This window comes from Peromyscus eremicus, chromosome 8b (genome assembly GCF_949786415.1).
Source record: "Peromyscus eremicus chromosome 8b, PerEre_H2_v1, whole genome shotgun sequence".
In the NCBI taxonomy this organism is placed as follows: Eukaryota; Metazoa; Chordata; class Mammalia; order Rodentia; family Cricetidae; genus Peromyscus; species Peromyscus eremicus.
In genome coordinates, this window is record NC_081424.1 from 36,103,236 (window position 1) to 36,128,259 (window position 25,024).

The window sequence follows — 25,024 nt, forward strand, 5'->3', positions numbered from 1 at the left end:
AGTCCCCCTCTACAACGAATCTCACATTTGCCTGTCCCCCTCTTCTCTGCTAACACTGAGGTCCATGCCCCTTACACCCGCTGAGTCTCTGGAATTGCTTTTCACTGGCTTCCCTGGCCTGCTCTCACCTCCACACTGGCCAGCCGCCATCCTCTCTAACCAGCTCCCAGCCAGTCTTTAACACCTACGCCATGTGAGTTCCTACAGCTGCATGAAGCCCCACCAGAGGGCCTGTGAGGAAGGTGAGGCTTACACTGTCCACAGGAGCCTGACCCCTGCACATCCTGCCCTTTGCTAGCTTCGGCCTGTGCCTTCTCCCTTCAGCCACTGAGACCTGGGTTGACTGACCCAGCAGTTTCCAGATTATGCCAAGTGAGGGGATACTCACGCCAACAAAAACACTGATGGGAAAATGATAAAGGGGACTGCACTGTACGATCCTTGGTAAGCAAATCTCACTGCAGTTTAGGGCCTAAGAAAGGGACCAGGGGCAAGCTAAAGATTTTAAACTAGGATTCTGAGCAGCGGGAATCAACAGAGGATCCAGGGCAGGAAAGACAACACCAGTGGCTGTGCTGTGCACTCTGGCATTCTGGGTAGACAACAGGATGGACGGAAAAAGCAAGAGCCAAGATTTAAGGGAAGGAGGGAGAAAGCTGTGTGGCCAACCAGACCAGAGCAGCAGCATTGGAGAAATAGTAGTATGAGCTCAGCACTTAAAGGAAGGATCAGCTGGCTCAGGGAAGCAGTCCCATATACACAAGAAGGAGCAGAAGGACCCAGAGGCGAATCCAATGGCGGCTTCTTGCAAAGAATGGCTACTTTAATAGAAAGCAAGACTTCAGCCTGCAGGTCCAGACTCCCTGATGAACACGCAGCTCTCTGAGGAACTTCAGGTAACAAACCCCACAGAGAACCCGATCTCCAGCTCAACTATAGGAAGACACTCAAGAGATTGAAACTTGTAGTAGGCTGGAACGGGATGCTCACTTTGAAAGAGTATGTATTTCCTAGATCGAGAGACTGGGAATGAAAGCAAAAAATTTCCACAAGGGAATTGGGGTGTTCTATGGGAATGTAAACACAGACCATGTATCATTTGATATAGGTGGATGAAACGTCAGGGATCTCTAAGAGAAACCCCATAGAGAAAAGTGCACACAAAGGGTTGACCAGTAGGCTGGACATGAGACAAATGCCATTACCACTCCTAGAGGGCACAAGGAGTCCCAGCCTCAAGAGTACATGGAAAGTATGTGTTCCCTTACATTCTGTCCTAATTGGCAAGAGCGGACATTAACTTAGTACTTGCATGGAATAGGGCAAGCATGACCCCACTGTCACCACAACCTCAGTGCTCACATGACTGACACAAGAAGAGGCTACTGGCTCCATTGCACAGGCAAGGTGACACACAGCCTTAGATCCAGCTCCTGATGTTGGTGTATCTAAGATTTTAGCCCAAACACTTTCAATGCAGAGCATGTGGATGCTGCCGGGCTGAGTGTGTGTGTGTGGGGAATTAACCTTCTCACATGACCTTCACAGGATGGTACACCTGCTCTCCACCCAATGTCACCTTCCCAGGAACCTGCACGAACTAAGCAACAGATCGCTGCAAGCATGAGACGTGACAAATGCTTCTAAGGCCAGATTTAATGATTTGTGAAGCGTGTTATGCTTTGAAGCACCGGGATGTGAGCAGGGAGGCAGAAATGAGCCTGACTCTGTTAGGGTATGAGAAGGACTTCCAGAGGTGGAGATTCGGGTTTTAAGTCAATTCAAGGTGTCCTTCACTCAATGGTGGGGGTCCAACCAGAAAGACCGAAAAAGCAATTGTCCTTCTAGGATGCTGCCAGGATCTCAGAGCACAACCCACTCAACTTAATCCTTTGACTCAAGTCACTGCCAAAGCAGGAAAGAGAGACAAGGGTGTAACGTGATGTATTTTTTCTCCGTGTGTGTGTGTGTGTGTGTGTGTGTGTGTGTGTGTGTGTGTGAAATCTTGATGCTCAAAACCTAAAACCTATCCTTGATCTTATCCAAAGCATAGAAAAGCCACCAAAGCCTAGTCTTACTCTAATAAATTATATCTTTGTTGTTGTAAAAAATTAGTAGTGCTGATCTTGCTTTTCATTCTTTAAGAACTACATGAAGGGACATAAGTGTGTGTGTGGAAATGGAGTGAAACATCTGGGAGGAAATGGCCACAGCATTCAAACCTGCTGAAGGAGGTGCGTATAAATCAGTCTTTCAAAGGACACCCTGTGCCCGGATCACAGCAGAACCTAAATCAATGGACAACTTGCTCACAAAGTATGCGTTCCTCTTATCCTTCCCACCCTTCAAGCTTAGGGAATGCTAACTCCTTTGGTGGACCTTGATATAATAATGGCCACCGTCTCTGCAGCAGGGCATGTTGTCCTGATTTCCTAAAATGTATTTGTTTGATTGTTTGCTTACTTGTCTTCTTCCACAGCTAAACTCTAGCATTCCCACTTTTTCATCTCATGCAACAGTTACTATAAATATGACTGTTTTCATCCTCTCTCTTTCCTTCCTTCCCCCCTCACCCCTCACTCCCTCTTCTCCCTCCCCCCCTTTCATCAGGGTTTCTCTGTGTAGCCCTGGATGTCCTGGAACTCACTCTGTAGACCAGCCTGGCCTCGAACTCACAGAGATCCACCCGCCTCTGACTGTTTTCATTCTCACCCATTAGTTTGAGTCTCCTTGGTAGGCACCACATTCTTGGTAGGTACAGTTCATGTTCAATTAATACCTACTGAGTAAAAATGTGTTACACTGCACTGAAGCATGGAGAGGTAAGTGCTCATTTCCTGTTGAGATGTGAATGATAGGAGTTTGTAGTGGCAACATTATCCACACTGCAATGAGTCTTCCTCAAGGTGAAATGCCAACCAGATGTTTTAAATTTTCTGATCCAAGGGAAAAACTATCAATTGCAATGATAATCTCATCATCTCATGGGAAATCATGTGCGGTCTTAGGTCATATATTATTTTCACTCTAAATTGTAGATGCATATCTGTTTTAGGGTTCTTAAACACTGCCTACTTCCTAAGATAAAATGCTCAGCCACTGGCCCACAAGGCCGCTCTCATTTCTGCTGTAATAGTACATTTTTCATACAGTCTTTTTAAATTTAAAATTTTAAATGTTCCATCTCTTTTCATGTTAATTTAATTCTGTGTGAAGGGGTAGCATTCTGTAGTGTGATCTCAAAGAAGACTTCAGTGCTTAGGGACAGGGGCAATATGTGTTATATATATTTATAGATTATGCCTATATGTATATATCCATATATATAGATAATACATACACACATATATATTGCTTTGTTATATGCCTATTACTATCAACTGTAATCCCATAACATTGAATGTACTGTGAAAGTTTTTCCTAAAACATAATCATATATACAAGAAGCAGGTATTAGTGTTGTCTCCCATTGTTATAATATTTCACCACGATGGACTAGAGAACATAATTGTGTTTATATCAATATATGAGAAGTTCTAAAAGGGACTAAAAGTAATCAGTGAAAATTTAAAAACAGATTAATTAATGGAAAAGAAAAGATTTACATTTACACATTTTTGGAAAGTTGAGCAAAATACTCACAGTATTCTTCTGGCAAATGATTTCCTGAAAAATAAGAGAAAAAAACACTTAGCAAATGTTATAATAAAAACCAGTGGCCCCCTTCCAAGTACTAACCAGGCCCGACCCTGCTTAGCTTCTGAGATTAGAGGAGATTGGGCACCTTCAGGATGGTATAAAAAACAAAAACAAATAAACAAAAAAACCAGTGACCCTTACTGAACTATGGCGTGCAGGTAAATTTGTATTAACATGTGCATTAGCAATCAGAAATGTCAGAGAAACATTGGGAAAGCATTTAGTCAGAAATTATATATTTAGTCTTCTGCACCTGAGAAATTTACAATCTTAGGGAGATAAGACACACAAAAGTGTTGTCCACAGTTTAATAACAACAACACAAGCATGTACAAATCCCCTAACAGAATAACTGAAAACCTACTTCTGGAGAAAATATATGTAGTGAATTACCTGCCCCAGCATTAGCTCTTTGAGAAAAACATTAAAATGTTTGATTTCCCTAAGTATGGCTTCTCTCACAGCCTGGGGGAAAAGACAGACCCTATCATGTTGGGCGGCTGGAAATAATAAAGGGCATTTTGGCTAATGGCAACCTCACACATAGATAATAAGGACAAGGACAAAAGTAAGTGTAATTTAGATGTTTTTCAATGAGACATGTAATGGGATAACTACACCATGTGGACAATATCCCTGTCTTCTGGGTTGTAAGGAGTCAGCTCCTGAAAATAATTTAGATGTGCAGCTTTCCACACCAAGCTTTTACTAAAAAGTATCTCCCACTATCCCCATTATCCCTAGGCATTACAATAACTAGAGACACTGGGGAGAGACTCTGGGAAAGGCTGTGGTATTCTAGCTTCACTGGTAGCGAGGAAGTCATGATTTAGAAAATAGAAAATGGGACTGCATATTAGGAAAGATGGTATGTAGGTTGTCATGGAAACAGGAAATGTAAGGCATTTGTGGACTCTTTCTGGAGAGTCCATCTGGCTAAGGAGAGCAGCCAGATCCAGTAAGGTGAGAACCAGAGACACAGAGCCTAGCAGAGTGGCCAGCATGGCCAGCATGGCCAGCATCCGGATGCTGAATCGACACAGGGGGCCAAGGGTAGCCACAGAGAGCTTTGGCTTTGAGTAGTATGTAAGGTTTTTTTTGAATATTTAGGAATAGCAGATGAAAAAACAAATGATAGAAGAGGAAACTGTACTGGAGAGTGCTGAGCGGTGTGAGAGTGTGTGTGTGTGCGCGTGCGTGTGTGTGTGTGTGTGTGTGTGTGTGTGTACACACGTGCGTACGTGCGTGCGTGCGTGCGTGCGTGCGTGCGTGCATGCACGCTCTTCAGTACCTCACCATCTTGTTAAAGCTCATGTAAGCCAGACTTAGACCCACAGTTCCAATCCCAGCACTGAGGAGGCTGCTTCAGAAGGGTTGCTGCACATTTTAGGCCAGTCTGGGGTACATATTCCCAGGCATCCTGGGCTATTGAGTTAAGACCTTGTTTCAAACAAACAGACTTGTTTACATTTTATAAGAATGTAAGAGCTGGGGAGGGGGGGTAAGCACATGCTTTTAATCCCAGCACTCGGGAGGCAGAGTCAGGTGGATCTCTGTGAGTTTGAGGCCAGCCTGGTCTACAGAGTGAGAATAGGCACCAAAACTACACAGAGAAACCCTGTCTCAAAAAAAAAAAAGAATGTAAGTCTGGGTGAATTAACATGCACACACATACTCTGTTATGGTTTGAGTGTGAAATGCCCCTGACCAGCTCATGTGTTAAAACACTTGGTCCTTGGGGGTGGTACTGTTTCATGAGGCTGTGAAACCCGTAAGACAATGGTTCTCAACCTTCCTAAGGCTGTGACCCTTTAATACAGTTCCTCACATTGCGGCCACTCCCCAACCATAAAATTATTTTTGTTGCTACTTCATAATTGTAATTCTGCTGCTGTTCTGAATTGTAATGTAAATGTCTGATATGCAGGATATCTGATATGAGACCCCTGTGAAAGGGTCATTTGACACCCCCTACCCCCAAAAGGGGTCACAACCCACTGGCTGAGAACTTATGCTTTCAGAGGTAGGGACTAGATGGAAGAAGTAAGTTACTGGAAGGTGAGTCTCAGGAGTTATATTCCACTCTGTCTCTGTCTGCTATCTATCTATCTATCTATCTATCTATCTATCTATCTATCTATCTATCTATCATCTATATCTATCATCTATATCTATCAATTTATCATCTATCATCTCTATCATCTATCATATCTCTATATATCATATCTCTATCATCTATCTACCATCTATTTATCTATCATATTTCTACCTATCATCTATCTATCTACCTGTCTATCTATCTATCATATCTCTATCTATCTATCATATCTCTGTCTATCTACTATCTATCTATCTATCTATCTATCTATCTATCTATCTATCTATCTATCTATTTTTTTTTATCCACCTCTGCACTTGCTGTTGTGAGGAGTCTCAGCCTCACACTCCTACCGCCATGAACTTCGGCAATGACTGACTGTCCCTCAAATCACAAACTAAAATAAATCCTTTTCCCCCCGCAATTTGTTTCTTCTTAACTATTTTATCCCAGCAATAAAAGAGGGAACAACCACAAGGGACTCACACGTGTTAAAGGCAGAAGAAAGATACAAATGGCATAGAGTTTGGTTTCTCAGAGAAGACAGTCTTTTTGAAAATCATTTATTTATTCTTATTTTTATGTGTATTGGTGTTTTGCCTATATGGATGTCTGTGTACCGGGTGTCAGATCCCCTGGAACTGGAGTTACAGACAGCTGTGAGCTGCCACATGGGAATCGAACCCAGGTCCTCTGGAAGAGCAGTCAGTGCTCTTAACTGCTGAGCCATCTCTCCAGCCCTGAGAAGATACTTTTATAGAATTGGAGGTCAGCGAAGAAGATGGAACAGAAGCTGAACTGTGGAGAACAGAGCAAACCACAAAGGCAATATGGGAGTGGGTGGGTATCCTGGCTGGAGACAGATGGAACTTAGGGGCTCATATAAAAACCAATAAATGCTACCATTGGGAGGAAGACAGTTCCTTCGGAGCCATATATAGAAGAGAGAATTAAAGAGGCATTTGAGAAAGACCTTTAATATAATTGAACTAAAGAAGAAAGTTCATTGTGACCCAGAAATAAGAAGAGAGTGTTATCTTAGATAAAAGTGCTATCTTAGTAAAAAGGACTTTCAGCAGTAAAACAAAGAAGTGCGCTCTGTAACCACTTCGTGGTCAAGTGTAGTTTGTTTCTTTTTTTTCTTTTTCTTTTTCTATTTTAGACAAAATATCAATATAACCGAGACTGGTCTCAAATTCACTATGTAGCCAAGGATGGCCTTGAACTCCCGACCTTCCTGCCTCTACTTCTGGAGTGTGCCACCATACCCAGTTGTGTGTGCTAGGGTTTCTTGCACACTAGGCAATCACTCTACCAACTGAGCTACACCCCAATCCTCCCCACCCCTGCCACCACCAGCCCAAGAGTCTTTATGCCGAGTGATTTGGAAGAGTGTACAGTGTAACTGGAGAGGCAGGGAACACCTTAAATGTCCATCACTTAGAAACCTGTTGAATACACTATGGTACATTCTCCTGTCCCTAAAACAGGAGCTACTTTTCCACGGTCCCTGCTTTGCTCCACCAGACACAGAACTGGAAAGGGCAGGGACGGAAGTGACAGTGAGGCCCGATGAGCCATAGTCTCTGGAACATTACCACAGCCTCCACTGGCCAGAGCCAGCGTGCCTTTCTCCCACAGAGCTGCTCTTCCGTGCCCTCTGCCGTCATTTCGCATCATGCAAGCGCTGTAATAAATTCAGAACTCCGTGATGAGTCAAAGGAGGTAGGACTCATCGCCCTGACACTCACCAGCTGCGTGTGCCCGAAATTTTATACCTCTGGGCTAATTTCTTAGCCGTAAGAACATCTTTTCTGTCTAATCCAGAAAGCGAGTACTTAACGTGCCTGTCTCGCTGGATCATAGGTTAAAACTAAATGACGTAAACTTGTGAAGCCACGCGAAGTCCCTAAAAGCCATATGCAATAGGAGCTATTAATCATATCAAACAACCTAACTCCTACCTGTCGGATGCAGGGATGCTGGGCACCCGTGTTGTTCGTGATTATGGATAAAACAACTTGAGGAGTCTTTACCTTTCACTTCAAACAATCTGTGTCAAAAATCAGGTCATTATAGCAAAACTGGAAAGCAATCAGAAGGGACATTCTGTGCTGCCTCCTCCTACTTCCTCCTCCTCTTCTTCCTCCTCCTCCTCTTCCCTACCATCTTTTTCATGTTTAAAAAGTATCTCTTGATGAGAGAACTCTGCTGTAGATGCGCACATTCTTCCAGCTGGGTTCTGAGTGAGGTTTTACCCACACATCATTGACAACTTCTTAACACAAACTTCACTTTGCACGGTGCTGCTATTGCTATCATTAACTTTTCCTTTGGCCACCAGCTACCTCCTTCAGTAACCCCTCATGGAACCAAATTATTCTAGTGCACACTGATATCTCTTTTACAACTGTATTGTTAAAAAGCTATAGGTGTAATAATTTTCTGTACGGACAGTCACACTTGACATAGGAAAACAAGGGTGATTTGAAAGACAAAGGACCCAAAGAGGTTGATGCGTTGAATTGCCACAATGATCAGATTCTACAGAAAGGACCATTGTAGAACGAATGAGATGGTTTGCTCTCTTCCTCTTCTGCTCTTTAAGATGGTCCAACTCACACCACCTAGCAGGAATCTCTCCAAATGATGACAGTGGCTGGTGTCAATCCACGGATACAATGGCACCTTCCAGCCCAGCTTTCCTTTTCCCTTTGACAGAGGCAATGGGAGGCGAGATGGGGTGGGCGGAAGGTGGGGTGGGAGTGGATGTTACAAAGGAAACGGGGAGTGCTGTTTGAGTCAGTCTACAGATACCGCCTTAGATGATGCGCCACTGCTGAGTTCCTATCCGTTTACGATGCTCAGAAAATCTCCACAAAGCCCCGGGGTACCTGCCTCTCTGTGCTCTTCCCCAAAACCGCCTCTTTCCACAGTTGGATAAGGAATAGTTACAGCTCATATGAAAGTAATTCTGAAATAAGTAAAATGAGGAAAACAAGAATTTTCTCTTTCAACATCAACAAAAGGGCTTGCTGTAACATTCTTTTTAAGTGTATGGGAGGAAGGGCTTCCTGTGATATAGAAAGTGTATGGGATGAAGGAGTTCCTGTGATATAGAAAGTATATGGGACAGAGGGCTTCCTGTGATGTAGTAAGTGTATGGGATGAAGGGCTTCCTGTAATATAGAAAGCGTATGGGACATAGGACTGCCTGTGATACAGAAAGTGTATGGGATGAAGGGATGAAGAGTTTTATGTGATACAGAAAGTATATGGGATATAGGACTTCCTATGATATAGTAAGTGTATGGGATGAAGGGATGAAGGGCTTTATGTGATATAGAAAGTATATGGGATATAGGACTTCATGTGATATAGTAAGTGTATGGGATGAAGGGCTTCCTGTGACATAGTCAGTATATCGGATATAGGGCTTCATGTGATATAGTAAGTATGTTGGATATAGGTCTTCATGTGATACAGAGAGTGTATGGGATGAAGGGCTTCCTGTGACATAGTAAGTGTATGGGATGTAGAGTTGGACCTGGATGAGGTCACAATGCCAATTTTAAAACTGCTGATGATCCATACAAGCGTTTGTCAGAAGGGTCCATGGGCGGTGCTGTGGACTGCTTCCAGTTCACTAATTGCGGGATGATTTCATAGGATTATACTGTTAAGTGACTTAAAGAAACTTTAATGAGTGAGTACTTTGTACCACCAACTAAGTCGGTATATTTTAAGTGCTGGGGAAAATCCATTAGTAAGCTAAGTGTTATATGCCTTTGGAAAAATTAAAGTTTAGTTTCAAATATATTAATTTTTAATTAAATTCCAGAAAGACAAAACTTTAAGACAAGGAAGCAGTACTGTAAACTGAAAAGAAGCGCATTTTTACAAGTTTCAAAGCATTTTGGAATCCGAGCAGCTTTGCACAGTACAGATAAGAATTTAAACTTTAAAATATTTACAATAAAAATTATGCTGATGTCCTAATTAACTACAAACTAGCATAAATATCAAAATGTATAATATGGATATCATAACTCTTTCAAAACATCTATTTACTTCAGTTACATGTAAGCGTGTTATCAGAAAACCGGATTTAACGTCCAACTTCATATACAAATTTTAAAGGAAATTAGCTCTATCTGTACCTGCAGAAAAAAGGTCAAGTTGGCATAGAACTGCTTGAAGGAGCAATCATGGTAGTCTGTGGGGCGTTTACCCACCAACCCCACAGTTCCCCAGAGTTTTCTTGAGTGTGAGCAGCAGGAAATATTAGCTAGAAGGATTTATTGCGGAGAATCTTGCGGAGAGAAACAGACAGAAAATAAAGGATAGCCTCGAGAGGGCCTGGAACCTATTCCAACGGGCCCCGACTGTCTCTGCCCCAGGGTTTTTATAGAGACGCCAAGGGGTGGAGCAAAAGACCTCCCCCCCAGCACAGCCAAGTGCAGACCATCTCAGACACCTGCACTCAGGCCCGTGGTCTAATCATCCTCTATGCGGACCTGCTGGGTAAAACCACGAGGAACCCGAGAACGGGCTCCCACAGTAGTCAAAGGTCATCCACACTGCAGCAGGATCTCCTTTACTACTAATATTCCAACATTGATATCTATATTTTGTTCATCCACTCCTCCATCAACATCAAAACTGTGACCCCCACTTTCCTGCTATCATGAACAAGGTTGGCTAGAATCATGGGCACACAGACACTTCTCTCAGGTCTTGCTTTTAGTGCTTTTGTGTACATATCCAGAAGTAGGACTGCTGGACCACACTGCGTATCTACTTTTCAGTGTTTTAAGGAACGGCTCTGCTGTGTAGAAGCGGCTGGTTTTTAAGAGAGGACTTAATGACGTTGCTACAAATTGGAGTTTGTGCACGTAAGATTTCTAGTGTCGCTTCCTAGAGAGACGCTGATCAGATGCCAACTAGGAAATACTAAATGTACCAAGGCAAGGAGAGGGCGTGAGATGCCAATGCGCATGCACCACGGCCATCAAAAAACAGTGTGGGGGGTGAGTACACAGACAGGCTCCTTAGACAACGGGCTGTGAAGGAAATCCCATCTCTAAAGCGCTTTCCAGGCAATGGCTTCAGAGAAAAATACAACCGAATTTCTTGACTAAGGGATAATCAGCATAACCGTCACATCTGGCACACGCTGCACTGCCATTGGCCACACGCACACCCCAGTCTGGAAAAGCATTTCCTCTGCAGTGGAGCAAACGGGAGACGAGCAGATGCTCGATTCAGAGAGAGAAAAAGATGCATCTGAGACTTCCAGTCACAGCCAGAACGCGAAGGGAAAGAAACTAAAAATATTTGGGAGTTCAAATGCCCAAAATGGATGCAAATGGATGCACTTATCATGGCGTCCATAGAAAGCAACAAGACATATAAGATCATTTCCTTCAGAACAGTTCATTATCAAGTGTTTCAAGCATATAAAAATTCTCCCTCACATGTCTACCACCTAAACTTATGTTACATTAGAGATGTAGTTGATGGCTTCTCACCCCTCAGTTTAATTCCTCTCCTCTTCCCCAAAGAGGTAATTATTCTGAATGTTGTTTGTTAGTCTAAGTACGCTTCTATCCATTCATAATGTAAATGTGTATTACTGCATTGTCATGCACATCATTACATTCTGTATAGCTGGTATGGATGCCATAAACATATAATATGATTTCCCATATGACTATGGAGTATATTATGTAAATGTGTAACACTCTAGTTGATCCACCTTAAGTGCTCTAGAATATTCCATTAAATGACTACCAAAAGGTATTTAGTCATTCTCCTACCAGATATTTACTATTTCTTCTGAAGAGAAGGGAAATTACCTACCATGTTACATAAACTTTCTTGATGGTATTTCCTTACCCATGGGAGCCAGGTTTTCTATAATACATATCCCGGGTCAAAACTGTCCCATGTCAGTATGTTTAACATTATTAGACATTGCCAAGTTGCTCTTTTAAAAGTTGTGCCAATATACCTCGCTGCTAGGTGTATGTTCATGTCCCACTTATCACAGCCCTGCCGTCTGGACTACAAGTGGTTTTTGTTGTTGTTGTTGTTGTTTTTGTTTGTTTGTGTTTGTTTTTTTGGGGGGGAATTTCAGTTTTGCTTTTGGTTCAGGGCTGCAGGGGCAAGCCCTCTGCCACTGATCCAGGCCCCAGGAATCTATCAGAGCTTTTTTAACTTCCAACCATCTGGGGCTACACAGCAGTATTGATTTTTTTTTTTTTTTCCGTTAGATCACATGTGGTGGGGCATGTCCCCGGATGAAGGGAAGGAGAAGAAAGACACAGAGCACAGGAGTTTTGTCTTAAAAGAATTTCTCGTGATGAAAGAGATGGTTGTTGGGACTCAGAGGAACAATAGCCCAGAGTGGTACTGCCATGCTGAGCACTCTAAAGTAAAAGGCATCTCAGAAGCTCTTTCTGACCTCCTCCTGCCCATGGTCTGTCTGTGTCTGTGTCTGTCTGTCTGTCTGTATGTGTGTGTGTGTCTTTGTCTCTGTCTCTCTGTCTGTCTGTCTGTCTGTCTGTCTGTCTCTCTCTCTCTCTCTCTCCCTCCCTTCCTTCCTTTCTTTTCTTTCTTTCTCTGTCTCTCTCTGTCTTATATCCTTATGTATTTAAAGGCCAGATCCTCTAGCAGATTAATGAGGAGGCAGAAAGACTACAATTGGCACCACATGCCACATTCAGAGCCCAGGTGAACTATGAACCAGGTTAGTGTCTGTTCTTGGGCCTATTTATCTCGCCTTAAAATCGGTTTTACTCATGCCCTGGGATGTAGCTCAGTGGTAGTCACTGATGTCATGACTTGAAGTCATTGGACTGACACAAACACCCGACTCAGGGCTGGGGAAGTGCCTCAGAGGTTAAAGGGCTCGCCTTGCGCGTGTGAGGGCCTACGGTCAGGTCCCCACAAACCCACATAAATGCCAGGAGGGCGCAGCAGCCCACCTGTAATTTCTGTCTCTAACAAGCAAGGCCAACGATACTAGTCAACGCTGGGTTTCCCTGAGACACCCTACCTCAGTGAACAAGGTATCCCTCCACCTTGGACACCCTACCTCAGTGAACAAGGTATCCCTCCACCTTGGGCTTTCATATGCACACTGCACCTATGTGCAAGCACCTACACACATGTGCACAATACAAAGACATGCATACACTCAAGCATCTCTCTCTCTCTCTCTGAAAAAAAAAAAAAAACCAAAAAAACCAAAAAAAAAACATTTGCTCCTCCTCTACAACTGGACATATCTCCTTCCCTCTCTCCCAGGAAGAGAACACTTAGTTTCAACTCTTGCCCCTCTTTGACTTTACACTCGGTGACCCTGGGTGCTTTGCACATCAGCACGAGTGTGCCCCTCCTTGTAATCTGTTGTCTGTTTCTTTTGAAGTCTCAGTTATCCAACAGTGGGAAGACGGGGAGGAACTTGTTTTTGAGAGCATGCATCAGCATCACAGCCAGTTAGTGGAGTCCAGACATCTGCTGCCACTCACCACGTTATCCCTGATCATTTTAGAGGCACGAAATAAATCAGAAGGTAATAGTTAGTAGCATCCCATGTTTTCACGGAAACATAAATCTCAGTAGAGAATCTTGTCCCTAAGTACTACTAGGTACTTGAAGTTCTCATGATATTTAAAGAAAACTGTGAAAATGTTACAATCCCAAAGAAAGAGTCAACTTCCCTTTCTTAAAGTGAAAAGATGTTTTAAAAATAGTTTATTTCTCATGGGTATATTAACCTAGTTAAGGATAGGCCCCATGTCCATCACTAGACAGCAAAAAATAAACTCAATGGTATTTTTGTAGACTTTCTGTCTCATATGGCTTCTTTTAGGCTCACTGTACTTTTTCTTGTATATTATAGTTTCTGATTTTGTGTTTTTATGGGTTTGATTTTGTGTGCTTGTTCTGTGTGTGTGTTTGTGTGTATGTGTGTGTGTATGTTTTTTTTTGTGTGTGTGTGTTTCTAGTTTGTTTATTTTGTTTGCCTGATTGTTTTCTAAAGGAAGAGAGAAAGAAAGGGCATGGAGTTGGGTGGGTGGGGAGGATGAGTTGGGGAAGAGGAAACTGATCAGGATATACTTTATATTTTTATTGAAAATAATTTTTCATAAACAACTATAAATGATACCACGAATAAATGACATGATGAGATTCTAAATATTCTTTCAAGCCATTCAGCCATAGATTTTAAAGAATTTTTAGTTTCTTTTCATTAGTTTTTCAAGGAGCCTACATTTTTAAGTTGGTTTTCTTTTTCTATGACTTCTTTTTGAGAATTCCTGGCAAATAGAAATTGCTGCCTCGAATAGTAGAGCTGACCTTATTGGCAGAGGAGTGGGTGAGCCGGCCCTGAGGGTGTGAGAATAGAGTAGCTGGCCACACCCCCCTTGCCTGCCACGTGGTGGTGAGGGCGAGGGAAAGATGCCCTCCCCTTCTTGCCCCTGCCACCCGTGCGGCAGGCAGGTGAGGGAGCTGACCCTTCCCCTTACCAGCTGCAGCACTCAGGAGAGTGAGCCCTGCACCTCGCCTGAGAAGCACAGTGGTGCTGACCCTGTTGACGGGGTGCGGGTGAACCAGCCCTGAGAACATGAGCTTGGAAGATCTGGCTCTGCCCCTCATCTGCCATATGATAGTGTGGGCAGGACAGACAGACAGACAGACAGACACACACACACACACACACACACACACACACACACAGAGCTCCTCACCTCCTGTGGCAGTTGAGAGAACTGGCCCTGAGTTCTTAAGAATAAGAGAGCTGAGCAAGGCATCCCACCATAGGGAACTGTGGTTGGTATGTAAAACAAAATTAAAAAAAAAAAAATTTAAATAAAATAATTAAAAAAAAAAAAAGCAAGAATGAGAGAGCTGTCCCTGCCCCTCCCCAGCAGCAAGCAGCACTTGGGCGAGGGGTCCCTCCCTGCACCTCACTTGGGCAACACAGTAGAGCTGGCCCTGATGGTGTAGGTGAGGCGACCCTGAGGCCATGAAAGCAGGAGAACCAATCCCGCCCCTTGCTCATCTCTGCATAGGTTGAACTAGCCACGGCAATGCTGGAGAACTCACCCTGGTGTTGGGGATGGGGGCGAGCTGGCAGGCTGACCAACCCTGCAACTACCCAGGCCCAGAACCAGGGCTATGAGTTGGCTCACCCCAACATGGATCTGCTCGAGCACATGTAGGGGTCCTGCAGATCCAAAGCTGCAGGGCGAAGATACAGGACGACAACAACAACAGAATGTCCAAGAGGAGGCCCAGTAAGGGCCCAGCATCAATAGTGAAGCAGAAACCAGAGGCCTCACACCAGACCAATGACTCTTTGCAATGAACACCTGCAAGTAAAGATATATGGACAAAAGAGTTTACCGTGTGACTCACGGTCACACTACAGCTTCCAGAACGAGATTTTTCTTTCTTTTTTTTTTCCTTCTCTTAAATATTATTTCATTTTATTTGGGGGTGGTTTGCAAGGGGAGAGGATGGATATGAATGGATGGGATGTAGCAGAAATCTTAGATGGTCTTATTAATAAAATCAAACCTGAGGCCAGTTATTGGGGTGAATACTGGAAGATCAGAGACAGAACAAGCCACAGCCAACCTCACCTGGCCAACTTCTCAGCTGATCCTGTTTCCTCAGACTGGAGGCCTCTGAGTCCTCATCCAGAATGGGTCTCAGCTGAATTGCTGCTCAAAAGCCTAAATGCTTAACCAGACCAAATGCTTCTTGTTCCTGGTCCTCACGCCTTGTATATCTTTCTGCCTTCTACCATCACTCCCTGGGATTAAAGGCTCGCTTTCTGGGATTAAAGGCGTGAGTCACCATGCTTGGCTGTATCCTTGAACACATGGATTTCTGCCTGGCTCTGCCTCCCAAGTGCTGGGATTAAAGGCGTGTGCTACCACTGCCTATCCTTTATGTTTAATATTGTGGTTGTTCTGTCTCTGACCCCAGATAAGTTTATTAGGGTGCATAGTACTTCGGGGAACACAATACCACCACAATGGGAGGATGAATGGGATCGAGATGTATGACGCAAAAGACACAAAGAATAAATAAAAAGAAAGTTTAAAAGGAAACAAAGGAAGTAAAAAAAATTGCTGCCCCAACACAGAGGAGCAAACGAAAATGAAGCAGGTTCAGCTGCCTTTTCCTTGGTGTCTAAGGCACATATGTCAGTGAGGCTGGAGAGAGCAGGAACCACTCTGATTCCATCTACCCTGTGAATAGAGGGACAGGCTTCCTTGTTTTATTCTCCTCTTCCATGATAACCTAATTTTAAATTGTTTGGTTGGTTGGTTGGTTGGTTGGTTGGTTGGTTGGTTGGTTGGTTTTTGGAGGTAGGGTTTCTCCATGTAGCCCTGGCTATCCTGGATCTCGCTCTGTAGACCAGGCTGGCCTTGAGCTCAGAGATCCGCCTACCTCTGCCTCCCAAATTCCGGGATTAAAGGTTTTACCCACCACCAACCAGCTGAATAGTTGTTTTTGTTGAGTGCAGCTCTACTTACTGGTGGGAGACAGTAGGGACAGCCAAGTGACACTTATTGCTAACCACAACATAAAGAAATAAAGCTAAGCAGTAGCCGGCACAAGGGGCAGCTTTTCTCGGGAGCACAGGACTTTTTAGGACTTAGAAAATCGGGAGGCTATGGAAATTGCTTTTATTTCCATTCTTTGAAACTGGACTCTGGGGTTACCTAGCTAGCAACAGACTAAATAAGAAATCTGGACTGTGATGACCAGAGTTCAAGTCCCAGATCCCACATTAAAAAAAAAATGTGATAGTACATGATTGTAATCTCAGCCCTTAGAAGACTCACTCCTGGGGCTTGCTGGACAGCAAACCTAGATGGCTTAGCAAGCTGTAGGCCAATGAGTGACACTTTTTTTTTTTTTAATTTTTCTTTTTTTAAGGTAGAGAATTCCCTGAGGGTGTCCTCTGGTCTTCATACACATAATTATAGCCATGTGGTATTTGCCAAAGACATCAAAAATACACCGGAGAAAAGACAACAGCTTCAACAAGTGAGTAAAACTGGACTCCTATCAATCATACAATACAAAAATCAACTCCAGTGAACCAAAGATCTCCATGTAAAACCCAGAAAGAGTCTGATCCCAAGACAAATGAAGACCAAGAATGAATGAAACCATCCCACTCTCACCAACAGCTAATACAACAAAAGTAGGAAAACACAGGTACCAACTAGCAAGCATCAAGTCAATGATCGAATCCAGAAAAAAACTAAGCCAAGGCTTCTCAATGATCATTCTCGGTGAAAAACAGACTTAGGCCAAGTGGGTGTGAGTGTGTTAGGACTGTGCCGGGCTTCTGCCTCTCGTGTCCAGAACAATGAGCATCTGGCAGGCAGTTAAATGTGTTTACTTAATGAAACTCTGTAGGCCGCTCAGAGGAAACAACGTTGCAGGTAAAATGCGAGTTTGTACTAAGATTTTTGCACGGATTTTTTTTAGCTGGAGGCCTTGATAGCAACTGCCAAGCCACGAGATTCTGGATTCCAGGCTTCATCTCCCAAGGCTGACTCTGATTTGGAAAGATGGAAATGAGAAAAGGCTTCATGATGCTTGCTGCAAGTTTCACAAAGGAAATGAGTGATCTCGGAACCAGCAGCGCTCACGGGGTTTTACAGCACGCTTTTCAAATAATCGCACAGCGTACAATCATTTGCTTGGCGAGTACCCTTTATCAGTTTTTCTCTGTTGTTTTTGAGACAGGTTCTCACTATGTAGCCCTGGCTGTCCTAGAACTCACTATGTAGACCAGGCTGGCCTGGAGCTCACACAGAACCATCTGCCTGTGCCTCCTGAGTGCTGGGATTAAAGCTGTGTGCCACACACCTCATGTGGGCAAGAGTCAACCATGCTGGATGGAGGAAATGCCTTGATACGGGTAGTTGCCTATTAAAGGAGAAAATGATACCACAGCAGGTTGAATTTTACAGAAAACAAAGTTTCTGTTGTCTTCTCCCACCTTAGTTGAAATAATGCCCAGTTTTATGGGCATTATGCCCTGAGAAGGTCTATGGAAAGTACTTTCAAGTAGCAAGCATACTTTCAGTTGGAGCCAGGTAGGCACAGGGAAGTCCCCAGTGGTCTGGCTAAGCTTGGCATATCTCATATGATCTTTATCAAAGGTATGGACCGATGACTTCCTGATTTGGGTGTTGTGTTATCGTAGATGCTTGTTTTGTTCTTGGCATTTTGAGACAGGATCTCTTTCTATGTAGCCCAGGCTGACCTAGAACTCACGATGTTGGAATTCCTGGCCACTCCCCCAGCTACATGACCGCGCATGAACTTACAAAACAATTAGTCATTCCAGGTGTTTCGGCCCCACATAATCTGTGTGCTGCATGACTGCGCAATTTGCGCACACAGTGCTCATGCGATCTATGCGCATGCGTGGCATAGCTCCATAAACCCATATGCGCATGTGCAGGAGAATCCATAAAAGCTGGTCACAGACTCCTCCTACCCACATCTTCCATAGGCCTAAGCACATTCTGTTCTGTCCCCCCTTCCCTAATAAACCCTGATAGTAGGTTTTGTTGGGCCTCGTGGCTTTTCTCGCAGAGTAACGGTGCCGCTTAATGAATAACATTGCGCCGCCACATAAAACCAACACACGATCCTCCTGCTTCGACATCTTAAGAGCCAGGATTACGGGCCCAGGCCACCAGGATTGCTACTGGTGGGTTCCTACTAACACAATCTTACTGGCTGAAACTTGACCCGGAACTCAGAAATCAACCAAGTTTTTCTACTAATGTATGATCACACTTTTATATTCAATTAGAGAGACCTCACGAGGTTTCCAGTAACCCCTGCCCAATTACCCCCCTAACAAAAACAACTTTTCACAAAGGTAAGCTACTGAAAATGCTTCAGATGACAGGAACGAGATCCCTCACTGCTGCTGTTGACATTAAATGCTGAGTGAACAAGGGTGTTACCTTCAGGGACTGAAGAGAGTCGGAGTTAGTATCACAGTAGAGGATGATGTTGTTGGCCATACTGAAGCTTTCTCTCACCCCAAGATGGTAAAATAAGGATGGCTGCCGGAAAGCATCGCTCATCTCCACCACGGCGATATCTGCAAACAGAAAATAGAGTCACCAAAAGATGACGCCTGTGTCACGCCCAATAAGCACATTTGGGTTTCAATAACTCAGTACTCAAAGGAGGAAATGAGGAAAGAGGGGGATTTTCCCTCTTTGTTTACCACTCAATTTTGAATGCAGGCCTACCGGAAGTGGGTTTTTAAAAATTTAACAAACCTGTACTTTTTTTTTTTTTTAAACAAGAAGGAAATCAAACAAGTATTGCAAACCATGGAAAGCCTGCAATGGTAAGCAGCAGCAGCCGAGGCTCTGCTTAAATTTCAGGGTTACAACAAGGTAAGCTTACAAGTTAAAAGAAAACTACTAAAAGACCCACAGAATATCGCAGTCACCAACGAGATCATTTTTAAAACATAAATTCATTAATTAGCCCACAACTATCTTCAAAATGAATTATTAATTAATATATGGTCAGTTTGTGGCGATTTCCATCAAGAAAAAAACAAACTGGAGGTATAGAACATTGTGACTAGGAAGGGCAACATAATCACAGATGCAAATATTCCAAAATCAACCACACCTCAGATCAAGCAACAGCAACCTGATGCTAGAATTAGGAAACTGTGTCACAGGAATGAAATTGAGACTACTCTCTAAACTCCTTCATGCGTATAAATAAAAATTTATAAAAGAAACTAAATGGGATGTACCCAACACGGAGGGGAGGCATACAGGGATGAAACTAAGTCTGAGTTGGGAGGCTGAGAGAAGAGGGAACGCGGGAGGGAGCAGGAAGGCGGAAGGACATACGCGATGTGAAAGCATAAAGGTGTTCTGGGGGTCCCGATACGGGAAGGGGGAGGGGACCTGGGGGTCCCGATACGGGAAGGGGGAGGGGACCTGGGGGTCCCGGCAGCGGAAGGGGGAGGGGACCTGGGGGTCCCGGCAGGGGAAGGGGGAGGGGACCTGGGGGTCCCGGCAGGGGAAGGGGGAGGGGACCTGGGGGTCCCGATACGGGAAGGGGGAGGGGACCTGGGGGGTCCCGATACGGGAAGGGGGAGGGGACCTGGGGGTCCCGGCAGGGGAAGGGGGAGGGGGAGGGGGACCTGGGGGTCCCGGCAGGGGAAGGGGGAGGGGGAGGGGGACCTGGGGGTCCCGGCAGGGGAAGGGGGAGGGGGAGGGGGACCTGGGGGTCCCGGCAGGGGAAGGGGGAGGGGGAGGGGACCTGGGGGTCCCGGCAGCGGAAGGGGGAGGGGGAGGGGACCTGGGGGTCCCGGCAGGGGAAGGGGGAGGGGACCTGAGGGTCCCGGCAGCGGAAGGGGGAGGGGACCTGGGGGTCCCGGCAGGGGAAGGGGGAGGGGACCTGGGGGTCCCGGCAGGGGAAGGGGGAGGGGACCTGAGGGTCCCGGCAGGGGAAGGGGGAGGGGGAGGGGACCTGGGGGGTCCCGATACGGGAAGGGGGAGGGGACCTGAGGGTCCCGGCAGCGGAAGGGGGAGGGGACCTGGGGGTCCCGGCAGGGGAAGGGGGAGGGGACCTGGGGGTCCCGGCAGCGGAAGGGGGAGGGGGAGGGGACCTGGGGATCCCGGCAGGGGAAGGGGGAGGGGACCTGGGGGTCCCGGCAGGGGAAGGGGGAGGGGACCTGGGGGTCCCAGCATGGGAAGGGGGAGGGGACCTGGGGGTCCCGGCAGGGGAAGGGGGAGGGGACCTGGGGGTCCCGGCAGGGGAAGGGGGAGGGGACCTGGGGGTCCCGGCAGGGGAAGGGGGAGGGGACCTGGGGGTCCCGGCAGCGGAAGGGGGAGGGGACCTGGGGGTCCCGGCAGGGGAAGGGGGAGGGGACCTGAGGGTCCCGGCAGCGGAAGGGGGAGGGGACCTGGGGGTCCCGGCAGGGGAAGGGGGAGGGGACCTGGGGGTCCCAGCATGGGAAGGGGGAGGGGAGAGACGAAGCAGGGAAGATAATCAATAAAAATAAACTTCATTTGAAAATTGCCATAATGAAACCTAAAATCTTATATGCTAATAAAATATACTAATAAAAACTTAACTTAAAAATGGTCATATATGTCCCCACAGAACAATAAAGTTGTCTATTACACACATGTGTTGATTGTTTCAAGCATATTGGGGAGCCACCCAAAACCATAAAGTAGAAAAACTGCTTAGAAAGAGGGCAAATTCAAAATTTAAGGCATTGAAAGATAGCCCAGATATTCCCTAGGTATATTCATGGAAGTAAAGAAGTAGCTGACACAGTACACTCCCAATTAATTATAAATCATGGTCAAGACTACTTTGCTTTTCTTTTTCTGCTCCCTGTCACTTCTCACCATCTTTCTTAGGAACATTGATTTGTAAGTTAGAAATCCACCATACTATAAAAGGGGCCTTCCATCGCCCATGTAACTGAATGCAAGAGTAAGAGAGGAAATAAATAGAAGGTCTCTCTCTCTCTCTTTTCTATGGTGCTGGGGATAGAACTTTGACTTCAAACATGCAGACTCTGACTTACCTGGTGAGCTGCAGTTAGAATTCACCATCAGTGATGCAACAGAGGTGAAGGACCCAGATTTACTGATAAAAGAGTTGCTTCCAAAGCCCCATCCCTCAAAGCTAACACGGACTGTTAACAACCCTTAATATAAACCACACATCAAAAACCAACACAAGAAACAGACTGGTCATCAAATTCCATTCATGCAGCCATCTTCCTCCCGCCTCCAACATGGCTCCCGCCTCCCACAGGTACCAGCACTCAACAGTCAGGAGCCTACGGTGGGGCCAGGCAGGATAGTGGATGATGAGAAATAAGATATTTGAAAGAAGAAAAAAAAAGGCCAATTAAGTTAAAGTAATAGAAGGGGCAGGAGGCTTCCAGGGAGAGACTCTGGGATTTGACGAGAAAATGAAAACAATGTAAAAGGTTTGCCGACAGACGGAGGAACTAGACATTAAAGATCAATGATGTCAGTAAAATGGGGGTCTATTCATTAGCTCTGAATATTGAAGAAGGAAGAGATCCAGCTCAAGATGTTCTCCAAGACGTTAAGAAGTACTTATTGATCTGATTTAAAAACCCAGTAATGCAATATAGTAACTCAGAAGAAGCTTCGCTTTTTCCTCTTTTAAATTCAGATGGGTGACTTGTTTTTTATTCTGTAGGATACAGAATATTCCCTTCCCTCCAGCGTCTCCTCTCAGGTTCTTTTGCAGTTAATGCTCCAAGCCAATGCCATCCCTTGGTGACCGCCATGTGATTGTTGTTCCTATAATTTTGCCTTTTCCAGAACATCATCAGAATGAATCATACAGTTTGTACAAACCATTCTGGGTTTGACTCCCTTCACCTCAAAAGATGCATCTGAGATTCATCCATAGATGTCTTATTCACTGGTTAAAGGACATTTGGATTGTCTCCAGGTGGAAAAACTTTGAACAAAGCTGCTATTCTTGTAATACAAGGCTTTCTACAGAAGATGTGTTATTTGTCTTGGACAAACACCCAGAAATCTGGGCCATATGGTAACTATATGTGTTAACTTAGTAGGAAAATGCCAAACTTTTTTGCCAAAGTAACTATATTTGGGAGGCAAACAGGTCACAAACGACAAACAAACTGCCTCAGACTCCAATAATCCAACCCTGACTGCTTGAAGACTGACCCAGTAACTTCTAACGCTTCATGCAAACATCAACGCTGAGCTCCTAATGACTCCTGGTGCCTCACTCTAAACAGCCAGTCTTAAGAAAGACAAACAGTGTTATGAAATTACCACCTAACAAGATAGTAAGCACCCCCACCTCTTATCGCTAAATACTGACCTCACACAAATGGCCCATGAGGTAAGACCAACTGTGGTGGTCTGGATGAGAACAGGGCTCATATGTTTGAATGCTTGGTTCACACTTACTGGAACTATTTGGGAAGGATTAGGAGGTGTGGCCTTATTGGAGGAGTTGTGTCACTGGGGGTGGGCTTTGAGGTTTCAAAAGCTCAAGCCAGGCCCAGTCTCTCTTTTTTTTCTCGACTGCTGCTTGTGGATCAGGATGTAAGCGCTCAGCTACTACTCCAGTTCCATGCCTGCTGCCACACTTCGCACCATGACAGTCAAGGACTAATCCTCTGAAACTACAAACAAGCCCCCCATTAAATGCTTCCTTTTACAAGTTGAACATTGTCTTAGTCAGTGTTCTATTGCTGTGAAGAGACACCATGACAAAAGCAACTCTTAAAAGGAAATCATTTAATGGGGTGGAGGTTGGGGCTTGCTCACAGTTTCAGAGGTTTAGACCAATGTCATCATGGCAGGGTGCTTGTAGGCATGTAGGCAAGTGCTGGAGCAGTAGTCACGAGCTTTACATCTTGATCTGCAGGCAGAGAGAGAGAGTCTGGGCCTGGTGTGGGCTTTTAAAACTTTAAAGCTAGCCAGGAGGTGGTGGCACACGCCTTTAATCCCAGAACTCGGGAGGCAGAGCCAGGCAGATCTCTGTGAGTTCGGGGCCAGCCTGGTCTACAGAGTGAGTTCCAGGAAAGGCTCAAAGCTACACAAAGAAACCCTGTTTCGAAAAACCAAAAAAAGAAACGAAATAAAACAAAACAACAACAACAACAAAAAAACCCCGTCTAAGCTCACCCCCAGTAACACACTTCTCCAACAAGGCTATATCTACTCCAAGAAAACCACATCTCCTAATTCTTCTAATCCTTTCAAATAGTTCCACTCCCTGGTGACTAAACATTCAAATATATGAGCCTATGGGAGACCATTCTTATCCAAAGCACCTCAGTCATGGTGTTTCATTACAGCCACAGAACGGTAACTAAAGCACTATGTTTTTCTAAGTGCTAAATTCCCTCTATTCCCTCCCAGGAGAAAAAGTCTCTCTCTCTTCCTCTTTGAGAATTCACTTCTGGTTTCTGTCTCTCTCACTATGTATTTTTTTTTAGAGTATGTGTGTGTGTGTGTGTGTGTGTGTGTGTGTGTGTGTGTGTGTATGTGTGTGTGTGTGTGTGTGCACGCTCAAGTGCATACATGGAGGCCTGCACTGCACCTGCCACTGCACATGCAGAGCTCAGGGAATAAAGCTGATGTTGGTCCTCACTTTCCACCTTGCTTGAGAGATGATCTCTTGTCCGGCGCTGCCTATACCTGGCAGGCTGGCCTGTGAGCGTCTACTCCCATCTCACTGTGGGAAGGCTGGGATCACGGATTTGTATTCCTTTACCACGTCTGGCTTGACACAGGTTCTGGGGGATCGAAACTCGGGTCCTTACACCTGTGTGACACTACCCACTGAGCAATCCCACCAGCTCCATAATTATTTATTAAAACTTCAGTCTCGCCGGGCGGTGGTGGCGCACGCCTTTAATCCCAGCACTCTGGATTCTCAATTCTGGTCTGATACATACTTCTACCACCATGCTTTGAGCTTCTCATCCCCAGAACGTTTTGGGGGGCCTGACAGAGAACTCTCTCTTTGCCTCCCTTGACCTCTCTTCACTCTTTCTCTTGTAGCAGTCGGCTGAGCAGCAGCGACTGAAGATCTCTGGCTGGGACGGCGCTGCAGTGACATCCAAATGCCTTGGAGCGGTGACAATGGACTACTGTCACCACGTCACAAGATAACACGTTCTCACTCCCTTCTGTAAGGAAAGCCTTACTTCTCTCGTTTTCTTGCAAGACCCTGGCCAAGACTACTTTTCCGCAAGGCCTGAAGGTACTAGAAAAGGGAGGAATGCCCAATACAGTCCACAGGTTAACGGGAGCCTCCCTCATTCTCTGCATGTGGCACTGTGACAGCCTCAGCTCATCCAGGGCGAAATCTGCACGTGCCTTGAGGACTTCCTTCCTCCTGCCCCTCCCCTCACTCCCTGTCTGAACCGTGCCACGCTCTTCACAGCTGGAGGGGGTAGAGCATGTGGCGGATGGTGTTTGCTATCTGCTCTTGTCCTCTGCTTGCCTGACTTCCTGATCCGAGGGACCAATGGGTACCTGGGCTCTCTCCAGGTCAGCGAGTCCTCTCTTGCATGACTTCCTCGCAGCCAGTTCCAGTGTTGTACCTTTCACGGTTCATGAGACATGACCAACCAACCAGACA

General features: G+C 45.2%; 1 protein-coding gene across 1 annotated transcript in view; it reads right to left on the reverse strand.

Annotated features, from left to right (window-relative positions):
• Positions 1 to 25,024, reverse strand: part of Map3k5 (mitogen-activated protein kinase kinase kinase 5) — a 211,882-nt gene that overhangs the window by 122,596 nt on the left and 64,262 nt on the right. The window contains exons 2-3 of the mRNA XM_059272686.1: positions 18,823 to 18,962; positions 3,643 to 3,666 (exon numbers count right to left, since the gene is read on the reverse strand). Of these exons, the coding sequence (XP_059128669.1) occupies positions 3,643 to 3,666; positions 18,823 to 18,962 (164 nt within the window). The remainder of the gene's footprint in view (positions 1 to 3,642; positions 3,667 to 18,822; positions 18,963 to 25,024) is intronic.